This window comes from Dipteris shenzhenensis, chromosome 7 (assembly GCF_047967505.1).
Source record: "Dipteris shenzhenensis isolate YYH24624 ecotype China chromosome 7, Dip_SZ_1.0, whole genome shotgun sequence".
NCBI classification, from domain to species: Eukaryota; Viridiplantae; Streptophyta; class Polypodiopsida; order Gleicheniales; family Dipteridaceae; genus Dipteris; species Dipteris shenzhenensis.
The window spans coordinates 10453080-10469028 of record NC_141602.1 but is presented as its reverse complement, the minus strand read 5'-3'; the positions used below and the strand labels follow the sequence as shown (position 1 = coordinate 10469028).

General features: G+C 44.4%; 1 protein-coding gene across 1 annotated transcript; it reads right to left on the bottom strand.

The window, feature by feature from the left end:
- Window positions 1–2779: 2779 nt before the first annotated feature.
- Window positions 2780–15335, bottom strand: LOC147899935 (thioredoxin Y1, chloroplastic-like). Its single transcript, XM_087377218.1, has 5 exons — window positions 14977–15335; window positions 14565–14653; window positions 3514–3586; window positions 3268–3372; window positions 2780–3172 (listed from the first exon to the last, which is right to left on the bottom strand). The coding sequence occupies exons 1-5, from the start codon at window positions 15262–15264 to the stop codon at window positions 3092–3094; spliced, it is 636 nt and encodes a 211-aa protein (XP_087233344.1). The 5' UTR covers window positions 15265–15335; the 3' UTR covers window positions 2780–3091.
- Between the last annotated feature and the right edge of the window lie 614 nt (window positions 15336–15949).

The window sequence follows — 15949 nt, the reverse complement described above, 5'->3', positions numbered from 1 at the left end:
CCCTAACTAGCCCACTCTCGCGTGTCCCCACACAGCCAATCACATCAACCCAAGCGTCAAAAATTATAGGTAAAAAACGATCCATTCTCATATCTCTTGCTGAAAGCATCAAGTCTTCTCATCGCCTACCCTTCTCAAGGAATCACGATTTCCAAGCACGTAGCAACCGAGACAACACACAACCTATGGACTTCTATTTCTTCCACAACTCTCCCAATCATGAGCGCACATCATCAACCAACGATTCAGCCCATACATGAGCAAAAATTCACATCAGCAAGAGCAATCTCAAAAAAGCGCTCCTAGAAGGCATCTTCTTTGCATACCTCGCGTTGAATTCAATCATGATAGGACGGCTCTGATACCAGATGGCACCCCGCAAGATTTGACCCTATCACTCTTCTACAATCTCGTCCTCGATCCAACCAAAATCATAACGCAAGTGCCTCAATCCTCCCGACCGCCCCCGAGCACATGGGCTACAGCTCGACTCATCCATAGACCCGTATCTAACCCAAGCATCCCATACCACCTCAGCCAATCCAGAGGACTTTCGATACACCACCTATGGTCCGCCATGTAGATGGCCAAAGTCCCGGCCTGGGTCTAAGTCCCATCCATCAATTGAGGAGCACTCAACCGATCTACACAATAACACTAGTCCTCCCTCTATATAGATGGAAACCCGCTATAGATAGCACAATGCTATGAATAGCTCCCTCCATATAAAGCGAGCACTATATATGAATCAATCTCTATATATAGCAATCTCGGCTAAAAATAGCTATCCAACCCTATGCTATCCCATAACCCACGTTCACCTGATATCCAACCCTAGGTACACCATGCACATGACAATATCTCAAGAGAGAGGCTGCAAGATCTTACAGAATAGATATTCACATCTCAATTTCAGACCTCTCAAGTAAGTTTTTTCAAGGTGCAAGGTGCAAGCATTTTCCACATAACCACTTTCAGTGCCTTATATGCTGTAGTGAATTTAACTGTGCCATAGTGTAACATCCAACTTAGTAAAATTAAAACTCTGTAGAAAATATATAATTACATGCTAGAAAATGGAATCTATCTAGCTGGAAACAGACTCAGAATTGTATTTGAAGAGTTTGCTATTAAGGATAGCAAGCAGGTGGAATGCAAATTTTCAGTATTTGGCACCACACAGGCTGTAGTGGCCTGACTGGCTGTGGAGGCTAGATCTATGATCTATTCAAGTTGGAGAGAGCTTGGACCTGCTGTAAGGAAAAGGAGGGGGCACTGCTGAGCTGCTCAAAATATAGAATGAAGGGAGACGCAGAGGGGTTAGTTTTATAAGCCCCTAGCAGGAATGAGCTGAAGAGGGTACATTGTGGTTGTTTCCAGGGCCAACCCATAAGAAGGCTGACTGGAGCCAAAATGGCTGCATCAGCTGCCAACACAGCCTGCTGACCATGGCAGCCACATGTCTGCCATCCCAGGTGCTGCCACCTACCACATGGCAGTACGATTTGTCTTACTGTGTAGCTACCTTCTGATGTGAGCCAGTGATCAGCTGTACACCACTGATCTGCTAGCAGTTTGTTCTATTCTCTTTGGATATGGGGCCACTTGCATGGTTTGCCATGTGGACCTACATAAGGCTTTGCTGCTAGATATTCATGTGCCAGGGAAGACCAATGTGCTGGTGCTGTCTATCTACCCCCAACTGCAAGACCCAGATCTAGGGGTATGTCCTGACCTAGAGGGAATAGCCTATGGAGAATGGCCCATGACCAAGCCAATTGGAAGAAATGGGGGAAGAGAGGTAACTATCAATAATATATATATATATATATATATATATATATATCCAGATGTATCCAGGAACATCTCCAAACTCACCCTCTGAAAACACCACAGTGTGGTTTCAATCTCATGACAGACACAAGGTTGAAAACCATAAACTACGACATCCGCACCAGCATCATCAGCACCCAACGGTGGGTGTAGACCATAGTATCGACATATGTTGACACATACAAATCCACCCCCTCTGAGCCTCCAATCATACAAAGGTTTCTGTCAGCACTCCAGAGATGAACTGTAGACTCAATCGTGACAAAGGCAAGCACTAAAGAAGGCCAATCAAAAAGTAGAAGAGAAAGTAGTCCACATTCTCTTCATTCAAGCTACAACTACAACTGCTTGTGAAGAATATACAATTTCATTTAATCGCTCCCAAAGGAGCAGTCTAAGCAATATGCTTAGATGCTGATAGGGCAACAGACCATTTAAGATAATAGAATGTATCGTAATATCAGCAAGCCGCAACATAGGTGAAAATTTCACAACGTAAAATTTTCATGTCTGCTAATATGACAGCTATATATATGTAGTCGAATCCGGGAACATTTATCTACACTAATTATTTGATCTCACCTAGCTACCTGACAGTCTAGCAAAACATAATCTAATTCCCGTTCTCATGAGACCTCTCTCTCTCTCTCTCTCACTAATTATTTGATCTCACCTAGCTACCTGACAGTCTAGCAAAACATAATCTAATTCCTGTTCTCATGAGACACCTCTCTCTCTCTCTCTCTCTCTCTCTCTCTCTCTCTCTCTCTCTCTCTCTCACAAATTATTTGATCTCACCTAGCTACCTGACAGTCTAGCAAAACATAATCTAATTCCCGTTCTCATGAGACACCTCTCTCTCTCTCTCTCTCTCTCTCTCTCTCTCTCTCTCTCTCTCTCTCATGATTAGATGTCATTGAAATCACAGATTATGCAACATCAAGAATGAAAAAAATTCAGATTAGATAACCAATCTAGTGAATAATTACAACATTCAGTACAATCTTCTCTGTGATTAAATCGCATAATAGTAACATTCCTTTGAGAACAATGAGGCTTCACATTGGACAGCCAACCTTAAGAGCAATTACAATGCTCGGTATATTCCCCCCATGAATGAAAGATTGCTTATGCTATATACCTGATATCAATTAGTTCACAAAAAAGGCAATACTGTACAATTGATAGCAAAGCAACAATGGAATACTTTTCCAAAGGCCACATAGCTGTAGAGGAAGATCAAGGAGGTGGATTGACACTACTCCCGTGCATTAGCTTTAGACATAGAAAGGACTCCCTCGATCCTTTTTATCAGCTCAGGTGCTGTCATAGCCCCTTCCTAAAATCACCAGAGCACAACTCAATAAGTACAAGTCAGACGACAGACATAAAACAACTAACTAGTCCAATCAAAAGTAGCTGACAAGAACCAACCAGTCGATCAATTGGCTTCCCATCTTGAAAAAGTACGAGAGTTGGAAGTGCTTGGACTTCGTAACGACTGGCAATGTTTGGATATTTCTCTGAATCAATTTTCACCTGGTGCATATTGGTTACAACAAATAACACATTATTTAGTTACTAACATGTCCATAAAATCAAACAGCTGAGTATGAAGATCTATGTCAGGAAAAAAACATTCAGAAAGCAGTAAAAGAACATTTAGGTCAAGACACTTACGATGCTCACTCGATCTTTCAAGGCACGTCCAACATCATCAAGGACAGGAACCATGAATTGGCAAGGTCCACACCTAAAAGCCCAATCAATCTGTTTGAGTCCAGATGCATGTAGCTAACAAGATCAAAGCAAAATTGATGCATCCACATGTACATTCTGATGCAAAATGCAAAATTATACTTCTAAATCCCAGTACTACAGAAACAAAAAACCTTCTTGGATCAATATACTTTTGAAGCTCTACACGAGCTTAATTGTTTTGTGATGTTAGAATCAATTTCATGCGCCTGCCCATGAGAAATCTTGGTCAAAGATCTCAGTTTACTACCCCAAGCCATGACATGCTTAGCTCATTACAATTTGACCCCTAGGAATGGGACAGAGGCCTGCCATCATGTCAGTTACATCTCAGACACCACTTAAAGCCCTTTCCAAACAATACATTTTCTCCTGCCCCAATTCAGTAATAAGCATTTCAGAGCTTCAACATACGATGTACTCCTACCTAATGCATCAGACAGAGTTCAAACACTCTTTCATTACCTTCTAAAGACGCTTGACTCTCAGCAATGGACCTGCTACTTTAAAGATGGTTTTGGTTGAGAATTTTAGAGGGCCTAGCTCAACTGCAACTTGTACAGCATGAGGACAATTATGAACACTCTTCTAAACACTAACCAATTGTCATGTCATGATACGTATAATCGACCTCGTCGATGTAAATGAATCAGTTGGTATGAAAAGAGCTTTAAAAGTCTCTCCATAACATAAATGACGACACCAATGGAGACGATTGCCAAGTTAGGTCACAAAAACAACCCCTAGACACTCCCCCCCCCCGGGAAAAATAAGAAATACACAAGCAAAATTTATCCAAAAGCAAAAGGTGACTTGAAAAGAGCTTGTATAGAAAATTACAAAACATGAGAGTAACAAAACCATCTTGGTGTTACAGGAGAATGAATATATACTAGCAAACCAGGTCTCACAGTGGCAAGATCACACACGCAAGATTTACAAAGTTCGGAATCAACATCCAAAAGTTTATGATGTTTAAAGAACACAAACAGCCATTGAATGCTCCCAAGCTGAATGCACTTTGAATCCCAGTTAGAAATATTAACTCCTCTGCAATTTTGGGAGTACAATCTCTCAGACTTGCCTTCCATGGAAGGCAAATGCAAGTTTTCCGAACCCTGCTGTAACTTGAGCATTAACATTCACTATAGGGGACAGTAAAATATGAATCATGTAAACACTACAGAACAAGCTGACTGTTTTTACAGAGGAGAGTAAAATGTGAATGTATGCAACAATACTACCGAGCAAGTTAGCTGCAAATCAAATTGCAAGTGCTCATGAATTTGCAATATTACTATGCCTGCAGTTGACGAGAGACTAGCTCACTATACATCACAAGCCTCTGCTTTTCTCAGGCACTTGATAAATTTACCACATACTTGTAAGAACTGCACATTCGTCACTTGAACTATATTTGAATAAGGTTGACTACAAATTAAAAAGAAAAAACATAAAAATTACAAAAGATGTGAGCTAATATGACTGTGAAAACAACTAGAAGGAGCTAATAGCTCTGTAAGACTCGCTATAAAGGAGCCAATATGTCATGTGCACGGATCGGTATCTGACGTGTACTAGGTACACAGAACTAGCTCAGGTTAGCCTGGGGAGGCTTAGAGCTAGGCAGGCTTGATTCTCGGGTTGAGTGGCAAGGGTACGAACTATTTATAGGTCTTCGCTATTTTTGGCGCCGGGGCCCGAGTCTATAAAAGAGGCCCAGGGGGTTCAGTTCTCAGAGTGCAGTTGGGAGCAAGTCTCGTTCCCAGGTGCTAGGTCTGATCCTGGATTGTGTCGCGGACGCACGCCTGCATCTTAGCGTAGCCCAAGGCCCAGTGGCAGATCCAGGGCTTCACAGCGCCACCTGGTGGTATGGGACACCAGGCTGGTTGGGATCTGATTGGGAATTCGTGCCAGTAGCTCAGCTCGTGGCTCGGGGGGACATCTTCTGATTCGGGATCACATCCCGTAGATGTCACGGTTGGGTGGTGAGCAGCCTGCTCAGTTCTGATGTTGTGTGTGGTTATTTTGCAGATCAGGGGTTTCAGGAGTGCTGGGATGTGTCAGTTGGTATCAGAGCCAACTCCTGAGGTAGGAACTTCTGATGCGAGAAATTTGACGGATTTCTCTTCCAGGTATGCCCTAAAATTCGAGATTTCCTGCTGCGTATTTGCTGTCTACCTGGGGTAGAAGGGGTGAGGAAATATCTGGACAAGGAAGAAGAAGAGGAGTGAAATAGAATCGAAAATTCTGAAGGCTACTGAGAGCAGTCTGAGGGAGGAGAAGGAGAGCAGAAAGGAAGGAGCGTAGGGCAGGAAATTGACAGCCTAGGAGTAGAGTATGCGGGGAGTAGAAGAGGCGAGGCTGTAGGGGTAGGACAGCCTGCGCAACAGGCTGACCACAGCCTGCGCAACAGGCTGACCACAGCCTGCGCAACAGGCTGCGAACAGCCTGCCTAGGGCTGCGTGCAGCCTGCGCAGGAAGAAGGGCAGGGGGAAGGTGCTTTTTTGCGAAAAAGCACCCCTCCAAAGTTGGAGGGGCTCAAGTGCTTTTTTCGTAAAAGCACCCCTCCAAAGCTGGAGGGGCTCAGCCTTCTTTGGAAGCCTAGCTTCCAAATTAGGCCGCCCTGCACCCTATATAGGTGGGGGCTGGGAGCTAGGCAACCCACAAGCAGCCCCAGTTTCGAGATCTTACCTTGAGATCTGCGCCAGCCCGCCTCGCCCTACAGCAGCGCCCAGTTTCGACCAGCTCCTCTGCTGCAGCCCCTGCCTGCGTCAGCCCAGCGCTGCTCCCAAGGCTCCCGTACCAGCCCGTACAGCTGCAGCTACAGCTGTACAGCCTGTACGGACTGTACTGTCACCTTCGGTACCTGCTGCTGTTCCGTACAGCAGCTGCGCCTGCACCTACAGCCACCGTACGGACTGCGTCAGCAGCCATACAGGCCACGTCAGCAGTCCGTACAGCCTCCACCATTGACTGCGCATCCGGTTGCAGATTCGGGGAGGCACCAGGGTTCGTGGTCTTCCAGATTTCAGCATCCTTTCTGTCAGATTTATCTGGGACGGTTTTCTTCTACTCCATCTCCCTCCGTGCTCCGTTTCAGTTATTTATTTCTCTCAGCCTGTAATCGAGTTAGTATTCAGCCATGTCTGATGCTCCGAATCCCGAGTTCACTATGGGAGAGCAGGAATTAGATTACACTCCAGTGGGGGAGGATGATCAGGGTCTCTATGACGACCTGATCACTAAGAAAGCCTTCAGTGAGTTCACGACTGCTCTAGATGGTAAATTTGAGCAGGTCAACGCTAATCAATCGGGGTTGACACAGCAACTCCAAGGGATACAAGCTACCTTGACTCTTCTGGCTAGCACGGTTCAGGCACTCACGCATGTGGATGCCATGGCCTCCGTGCTAGGCCCGAATATCACTCCGGATCCCTTTCCAGGTGACCAGAAATCAAGAACAAAGGAGGTGGTTGACACTTGGCTGCACAAGTGGCAAGTTCACTTCCAATTTCACCCCTATCCAGACGAGAAAAAGATTCAGCTAGCAGCAGGGTTTATGTCAGGTAAAGCCTTGCTTTGGTGGAAAGAACTCCAGCCTAAGCCTGACACTTGGACAGAATTTGAGGGTATCTTCAGGAAGGAGTTCCTGAAGAAGGAAGATGACTATGATATCGTCGGCAAGCTCAAAGCCCTCGATATGTCAAAATTGAATTTAACTTTTGAAGTTTATCTTCAGAGATTTAGGGATCTGCAAACCAGGGCCACCAAAATGGATCCTGTAACCTTGTTAGGTTTTTTCGTGGATGGTTTGCCAGACTCCTATAAGTTACAGATTAAGAATAACAAGTGCACAACATTACAGGAGGCCATGACATATGCACGCATATATGATGATACCATGGCCGGTATTAAAACAACCACAGTTACCGAGACCAGCGGAAAGAACAAACGCAAGTTCTTTCAGCATGCGACTGGTATTGGGGAGACGAAGTCTACGGACAACGCCTCCAAGAAAAGCTTAACTCCTGCGAAGAATGGTAAGGCCCGATTCCTTCGCACTCTCAGGCTCAAGAAAGAGGGCCGGTGTTTTTATTGCGAGGAGCGGGGCCACACGAAGAATGAGTGTCCTAAGCGGAAGAACCAGAAATTGGTGCTAGGACCGAAGCTCCAGGCAGGTCAGCGTACCGCAGCCAAGGGAGCCAACCAGGTTACGATGACAGGTATTTCAGTAAATGTCATTACCTGCCCCCTTTCTTGTAATTGTACCTTTAATACTTCATTGTTTGGTTCCCATGATCTTTTCCGAGTATATGGAGAAGTTAGGGACCAACAGGTTCACATTCTCTTTGATCCGGGCAGCTCTCACAATTTTGTTAATTACAAATTTGTGCAGAAGATGGGGCTGTCCACAGTACCTAGCGACCACACCTACGAGGTGCAGCTTCCAGCCGGGAAGCAGTTTTGGGATCGCAAGGTTGAAGCGCTTCCCATCCGGATTCAAGCCTACACAGGAGCTCTCACATGTTACGTTATGCATCTAGAGCATGTAGACTTGTTGATCGGGATAGAGTGGTTTAAAACCCACAATATCCAGATCGGATGGACGGAGCATACCCTTTCTTTTGAAGACAAAGGCACCCAATTTTGTATTCAGTGTGATAAGATTATCCCTTCTCAGGGGCCTATTGTATCTGCGATGCAGCTTCGGAATATATTAAACACTTCTCATTATGATGTCTATCAGTGTGTTTTGATTCCACTCTCTTCATTTATTGTTTCGGTAATTAACAAAAATGAATTAAGTGTGTTTGAACACCGAGAATTGAGAACGTTGTTAGATAATTTTAAGGACGTATTCCCAGCTCAACTGCCGGAAGGTTTACCTCCAGAAAGGGCAGTAGATCATCGCATAGACTTAGTCCCAGGGGCTCAACCTATCAGTGTACCACCATATAGGATGAGCCAGGTAGAGGAGGATGAGTTAGCTATCCAGCTTGAGGATTACCTGAATATGGGCTATATCCGCCCAAGTAAATCTCCTTGGGGTGCACCTGTCCTCTTGAGAAAGAAAAAAGATTCTTCCTGGAGGATGTGTATAGATTATAAACGACTTAATAAAGTTACAATTAAGAACCGCTATCCTTTACCTCGTTCTGATGATTTGATAGACCGTTTGGCCGGAGCGAAGTATTTCACTAAGATTGATTTGCGTACGGGTTATCACCAAATCCGTATCTATGCTAAACACATAGATAGGACCGCATTCCGGACTAGGTATGGTCATTACGAGTTCCTCGTATTACCTTTTGGTTTGACCAATGCTCCTGCTACTTTTCAGCAGATGATGAACGATTTGTTCAGAGATTATCTGGGCAAATTTGTTGTAGTGTTCTTAGATGATATCTTGGTATATAGTAAAACGCTTGAGGATCATATAGGACACCTTCGGGTTGTCTTACTTGTTCTAAGACAGCATAAGCTTTATGCCAAGATGAGTAAATGTGACTTCTTTATGAAGGAGATCATTTACTTAGGACACAAGATTTCTTCTGAAGGTATTAGCATTGATCTGGATCGTATCCAGAAGGTTTTAGAATGGCCTATCCCTCAGACTGTGAAACAACTTCGTTCTTTCCTAGGATTTACGGTATTTCTTCGGAAGTCGGTCCGTGATTATTCACAAATCACGGTACCATTGACCAACATATTGAAAGGTCGTGGACGCAGGTCTACTCAACCGATCCCTTGGAATGATGCAATGAACAAGGCTTTTGAAACCTTGAAGTTATCTATCAAGGAAGCACCCGTTCTTGCATTACCCGATCCTACCCGGTCTTATGTTTTAGAGGCCGATGCGAGTGATTATGCGATTGGGGCAGCTCTATTCCAAGAGGGCAGACCTGTAGCTTTTGAGAGTAAGAAGCTAGACGACACTCAGTATCGTTGGCCCACACTCGAGAAGGAACTTTATGCGGTAGTGTATGCTCTCAAGGTTTGGAGACACTACTTGTATGGTTCAAAGTTCCTTGTATTGACTGATCACCAGTCAATCAAGTATGTGTGTGATGGCTCAGAATTGAGAGGAAGGAAAGCCAGATGGGCAGAGCTAATGCAGGATTTTGATTTCGAAATACGTTATCGTAAGGGTTCGCTGAATAGTGTGGCGGATGCCTTAAGTTGAGTTAAGTTTGTAAATGCTTTGTCATTTACGGAAATATCCTCAGACCTATTTCAATCCTTGAGAGGGCTATACGCAACTGATAGTCATTTCAGTTCTTATTGGCAGAGAGTCCAGGATGGGAGCTCCATGGTTGACCAGGACTCAGGGATTGTGCCACCTAGGATACAGGCGGCGGGAGGTCAGTGGATGATAAGGAACGGCTTGCTGTTCCGGAATGAAAAGATTTGTGTGCCTGATGTTCTGGACCTTAAATCCAAGATTCTCTGGGAGTGTCATGATGCTCCTAGTGCGGGACATCCAGGTATACATAGGACTCTGTCTCTTGTGAAGCATACCTTTTATTGGCCTAAGATGCGTGGATTTGTAGAGAACTATGTGGTAGGTTGCCGAGTTTGTCAGGTTACTAAGGCTGAACGCCTTAGGAGCGCGGGCTTATTACAGCCTTTACAGATTCCAGGTAATAAATGGGAAAGTATTTCCATGGATTTTATTACTGGTTTGCCTCGTACGCGCAAGGGTCATGACTCTATTTGGGTCATAGTCGACCGTTTGACAAAAATGGCTAGATTCTTACCTACAAGAACAACTATTTCAGCTGTTCAGTTGGCTCACGAGTTTGTGGACCACTTGTTCAAGCTGTATGGTTTGCCATCTGACATAGTCAGTGACAGGGACTCAAAGTTTACAAGTAACTTTTGGACACTTGTATTTGAGAAGTTAGAAACTACTCTAAGTATGAGTTCCTCGGATCATGCACAATCTGATGGAAGTACAGAAAAGGTCAACCAGTTGGTTGAGGACATGCTTCGGGCATATGTATCTAAGAGACAGTCTTCGTGGGAAGATTATCTACCCATGATTGAATTTGCTTACAACAGTGCAAAGCATTCTAGTACAGGTTATAGTCCTTTTATGCTTATGTACGGGTTTCAACCTAAGTCACCAGTTATGGTAGGATTACAAGGGATTCAAAATGATGCTGCTAAGAATTTCTTGCAAGACATGCAGGAAATGTTACAGTTTGCCAAGGAGTCTATTAGAAGTGCCCAAGATCGGGACAGATTTTATGCTAATAGACATCGTTCACCTAGAGAGTTCTCTGAAGGAACGATGGTATATTTGAGAATTCCTAAGGAATCCAAGAGCCTAAGTACTGGTTTGGTTCCGAAATTATCCCCCAGATATTGTGGCCCATTCAAGGTCATTAAAAGAATTGGACCAGTTGCATATCGACTAGAATTGCCTCCTGATGTTAAAGTACATCCAGTCTTTCATGTTAGTAGACTGAAAGAAGTATTGGGTGTAGATGATCAAATTGTTTCTCCTCATGAGATTATAGAAGTTACAGATTTAACTTTTATTCCTCACGAACCTGAATCTATTCTTGAATTCCGTGAAAGACAGATTCGAAATCGTACTATCACGGAATACAAGATTAAGTGGAAGGATCGTGTTGAGGAGGATGCAACATGGGAGCCATTACAAAACCTCCAAAGAACATTTCCCGATTTCTTAGCGAACTCAGGAGTGAGTTCTTAGAGGAGGGGGAGTATGTCATGTGCACGGATCGGTATCTGACGTGTACTAGGTACACAGAACTAGCTCAGGTTAGCCTGGGGAGGCTTAGAGCTAGGCAGGCTTGATTCTCGGGTTGAGTGGCAAGGGTACGAACTATTTATAGGTCTTCGCTATTTTTGGCGCCGGGGCCCGAGTCTATAAAAGAGGCCCAGGGGGTTCAGTTCTCAGAGTGCAGTTGGGAGCAAGTCTCGTTCCCAGGTGCTAGGTCTGATCCTGGATTGTGTCGCGGACGCGCGCCTGCATCTTAGCGTAGCCCAAGGCCCAGTGGCAGATCCAGGGCTTCACAGCGCCACCTGGTGGTATGGGACACCAGGCTGGTTGGGATCTGATTGGGAATTCGTGCCAGTAGCTCAGCTCGTGGCTCGGGGGGACATCTTCTGATTCGGGATCACATCCCGTAGATGTCACGGTTGGGTGGTGAGCAGCCTGCTCAGTTCTGATGTTGTGTGTGGTTATTTTGCAGATCAGGGGTTTCAGGAGTGCTGGGATGTGTCACAATACTTCTCTGAGACTGACTATAGGAAGAGAGGATACCTCTATGAGATTGCCCACAGAAGGAGGACTCAATGGAAGAATTTCCAAACTCTTAAAATATACAATATTGCTCAGACCAAGGGAGACAATATTCAAAACAAACAAAACTCAAAACCAAAGGGGGACCAGTGAGGAAATATGCACTTGTCCAATGAAACACAAGGCTTAACCGAAAATGAACACTTTCAAGTTATAAAACAAAAAAAAAAGGAAGCATGGATGAAGTTCAACATGAATAAAGTTCATAAATATAAACAAAAAATGCATGCTCAAAACTGCTTGAAATCCAACCCACAAAAAGTGATAGTAAAAGGAGAGGCCACAATGAATACAATTCTAGCTGGAAAGTACCCTCAGGGTGAAACCAGACAGAAAAACATTCGAAACAAACAAAAAAAAAATCAACTTGCTAAGATCAGTATACATCGAGTCTTACAAATTAAAATTTTAGAAAACAAGCATAAGAATTTGAAGGGATGATTTAAAAAAGAGATGAGTGAAGGCGAGGGTTAAAAGAAACACGTGTAACAACAAAATAAATATAACTTTGTGAGCAAAACTAACTTACGTTCTCATTGGGCCAAGTTTGTAAGGTAAGGCCTAATTGGGCTAGGATTTGTTTAAGCTTAGACAGGGTGACATCCCCCATACCAATCTCCTCTAGCTCTCCTCCTTCTCCAACTACCCTATGTGCACTTTACCCAAGTTCACTATTCACTACCCTGCTCACTCTCAATCCCGATTCTTCCCCTCTCAGCTTCTCCTTCCCCATATTTCCTAATATCTTCTCCCCCTTTCTTGCACAACTTATAATCCATAAAATCCAAGCAGAGTCATGTATGCTAGAGCATAGGTCAACCTAATGTTGAGTAAAAAGGGCCAACAAAAAGAGGGGTTAATGGCCCTCATCAAGGCACCTAAGCAACATATCAATAAAAGTGGGATGAAACCCCACATATACATTATGCATGGCGCAAATGAGCTAATGAGATGTAACAAGAGTAAGCTCTCCTCCTCTCTTTCCCCTTTTATCTATGGGCCCTTCTTCTAGACATGAGATGGAACAATACAAAACTAGGTAGAACCTTTAGTTCATACGACCGCAACTCTTCCGAGTGGGGTGTAACGTTGCCTAACCTTAGGACATGTGGATCCCTCTAGTGTCTTCGACAGGTGTCTGAATATACGAGTTAATTTGGCACATTGACCCATATACCTAAATGAATCCAGGAACATTCCCAAACTCATCCTCTAAAGACACAACATAGTGTGGTTTCAATCTCATGATAGTCACTCACAAGGTCGAAAACCATAAACTCCATCATGCATTGCAGGGACTAGCTACTATGACATCCCCACTGACATCATCAACGCCCAACAGTGGGTGTAGACCATAGTATAAAAATATGCTCTCACACATACAAATCCACACACCCACACATACTTGAGCATCCATTTATACAAAGTCTTCGTGCTGAGTTTCTGCCGGCACTCCGGAGGTGAAGGGCAGACTCAGCCATGATGAAGGCTAGCACTAAAAGAGAAGGCTAATCAAAAGGTAGTCCAAAATCTCTTCATTCAAGCTACAACTGCTTGTGAAGTCTAAACATTTTCATTTTAGCCTCTCCCCAACGAGCATCTAAATCTAAATCTAGCTAATAGGGCAACGCACCATTTAAGATTGATCCATATGGGGAAATTTGACTTTGGCAACTTATTCCGTTCATATGCATAACAACCTCCTTGTTATGAGAGTGGTAGTCGATAGAAGCGGTGCTGAGCTTATCAAACTATAATTGCAATCCAGGTCCTTGAAGAAGGTATACTTGATCCGAAAAGAACCGTAGTTTCTATATTCCCATCACCTAGGCATTATGCTGAGGTTTGGCAAGCCAAGGCTCATATCAATGCCAGTGCAGGCTTTTATATCGTTGGTCATGATCCTACTAGCATGGGGCATCTAACCTAGAAGCGTGATCTGTACGACCCTGCAGATGATTTTCTTGTCATCTCTAGGACTAAGGTACTTACTTTCCCGAGAGGCCGTATTTTTATGCATGTGGCCTTACGTGGCACAGAAACCCTATTTCAGTGTGCAAATGCACAATTTTGCAAGGAATGGGGAAAACCCTCCTGATGGTTTTGTATACGTCCAGATGGCTGGAAAGACTCTACCGGAGCTTGTCAAGCAGCAGCACCAAGAATAAGTCCCTGCAAAAGCCATGAAAGAAGCCGTAGCTGTCTAGCCTACTTCTCTTTGTTTCCCACTCGAAGGTGTATGCACACATCACCCATTCGCTTGACAACTCTCCTATCACCTCCACCAAATTTCCCTTGGGCTGCAGGACAATGGATGCCGTCCTTTCTCGAACATGGGCCCCCTTTCACCGACTACATTTCAGAGAGGATCAGCACTAGTGCCAAATATCTAAATGCTAAGAGCGGTCCCTTTCACAATTGTCTCAGGATTTGGCGTAATGAGTACGGCAAAGTTGAAAATAATCAGTGAGCTACGGTGCACGTTACCGACTAGCATTTGCTCCAAATGTAAATGCGATACAAATATAGGAAGTGAAATGAAGGGTCGAGGTGAGGGAACATAACAAACAGATGAATCTACCTTCCTAAATGTAGCTGGCAAATGTAAGTATAATCACGCATGTGTTAACCTTACCAAGTAGCATAGAAATCAACCAATACGGCGGTTTCCGAGTTCTTCAAAAGATCATCGAAACTTGAAAACGTCTTCTTTGCTGACTGGACCTGTTTAAAGACAATTAGAGGGTCACATCACTAGCTCACTCGTTTAACATCTTGCATCTTTTCAGGATACAGATATAGAATGAAGAGCCCAGTGACACAGAGAGCGCCCTATTTTATTCACTAACCCAACGACAACCCATTTCCTCAAAGGAAGATCATCCCTAAAGTGCACAACACCAAGAAACAGATAGAGTTGTGTAAAATGGTGAAACATGTTTGAAAATTTCATAGCGGTTTGTACAGGCATCACTTGAGGACTGTTCGCACATCGATAATTAACAGACCTAGCATCCGAGTTAACCAGGGAAAAGTACAGAACAAACCCTGAGATGCAGATGCCGAGGGGGGCAACAAGACAAGGAGGGTCCAGAAAACAAGCTTCTGCTGGCGGGCGACGGGTGAGACTGGGATCCAAGCTTTCCTGAAGCAGGCCGCAAGAGCGCCCTGGCTGAGATGCAACTGGCAGCAGAAGAAGGGCGAGAGGCAGAAAAGCGATCACCGATGAGGTCAGAAAAAGGAGAAGCTAAAGACGAAGAGAGGTGAGGAAGGCCCTTGCAAGGGAAGCGTGGAGAGGGCAAATGCAGAGAGGACATGTTGGAGAGAAGCTCCATAGTAAAAGCTTTATGAGTTGCAAGGAGCTGGGGATGAAGGAATGAACAAGACGAGATTTCTAGGGTTTAGACGTGTAAAGATATTTTGTTGGCATTCTAAGGAGTGTGCTCCTCTTACCCTCTTGCCCACTTCCCGGAGCCAACTCCTCGTGTGGCAATCGGACTCAAATCAGAAGTCACTAACCTGCCTGACGCTTGCTATCCAAGCGCCTGCTGGCACTCAACCAGTAGCCATCCCGCACTACAAAGCTCCAGCACACATGTGCTTACCTGCCAGAGCCATATGCCCGTGATTCAAATAGCTCCAATCAATCTCCCGTCGTAATGCCAATAGCATCTGATAAGGACGATGGCTAACGGAATGCACTCTCAGGCAAGACATGTGCCCAATCTATCTCTCACCCTCGTCGGCTCTGAAGCTAACAGATGCAAATCGGAATGAAAATTGGTACCTATAGTTGCAATCTCAATGCCTGACGAGAAGGCAATCGACAACTACGCTATGGGCACATGAGAGATTTTGTATGCCCTTCTGCGGCTTGCAAGTAATGTGGCACGATAACTCTTAACGAATGGCAAATAAAAGTGCTCGATGGTTGCAATTGGATTGCAGTGACAAGTAAGGGCAAGCACTGGTATGACAACGAGTGAAACGCTGCCACGATGAGCCCCTCTGTCTCTTCAT

Bases quoted from the DNA above. Each gene is read 5' to 3' on its own strand.
- LOC147899935 (XM_087377218.1), bottom strand. From the start codon at position 15,264: ATGGAGCTTCTCTCCAACATGTCCTCTCTGCATTTGCCCTCTCCACGC. The intron at 14,654-14,976 runs GTTTGTTCTGTA...GTCTTTAAACAG, and splicing joins CTCGGCATCTGCATCTCAGG to GTCCAGTCAGCAAAGAAGAC. The intron at 3,587-14,564 runs GTAAGGTTAACA...TTGGGCTTTTAG, and splicing joins GTTGATTTCTATGCTACTTG to GTGTGGACCTTGCCAATTCA.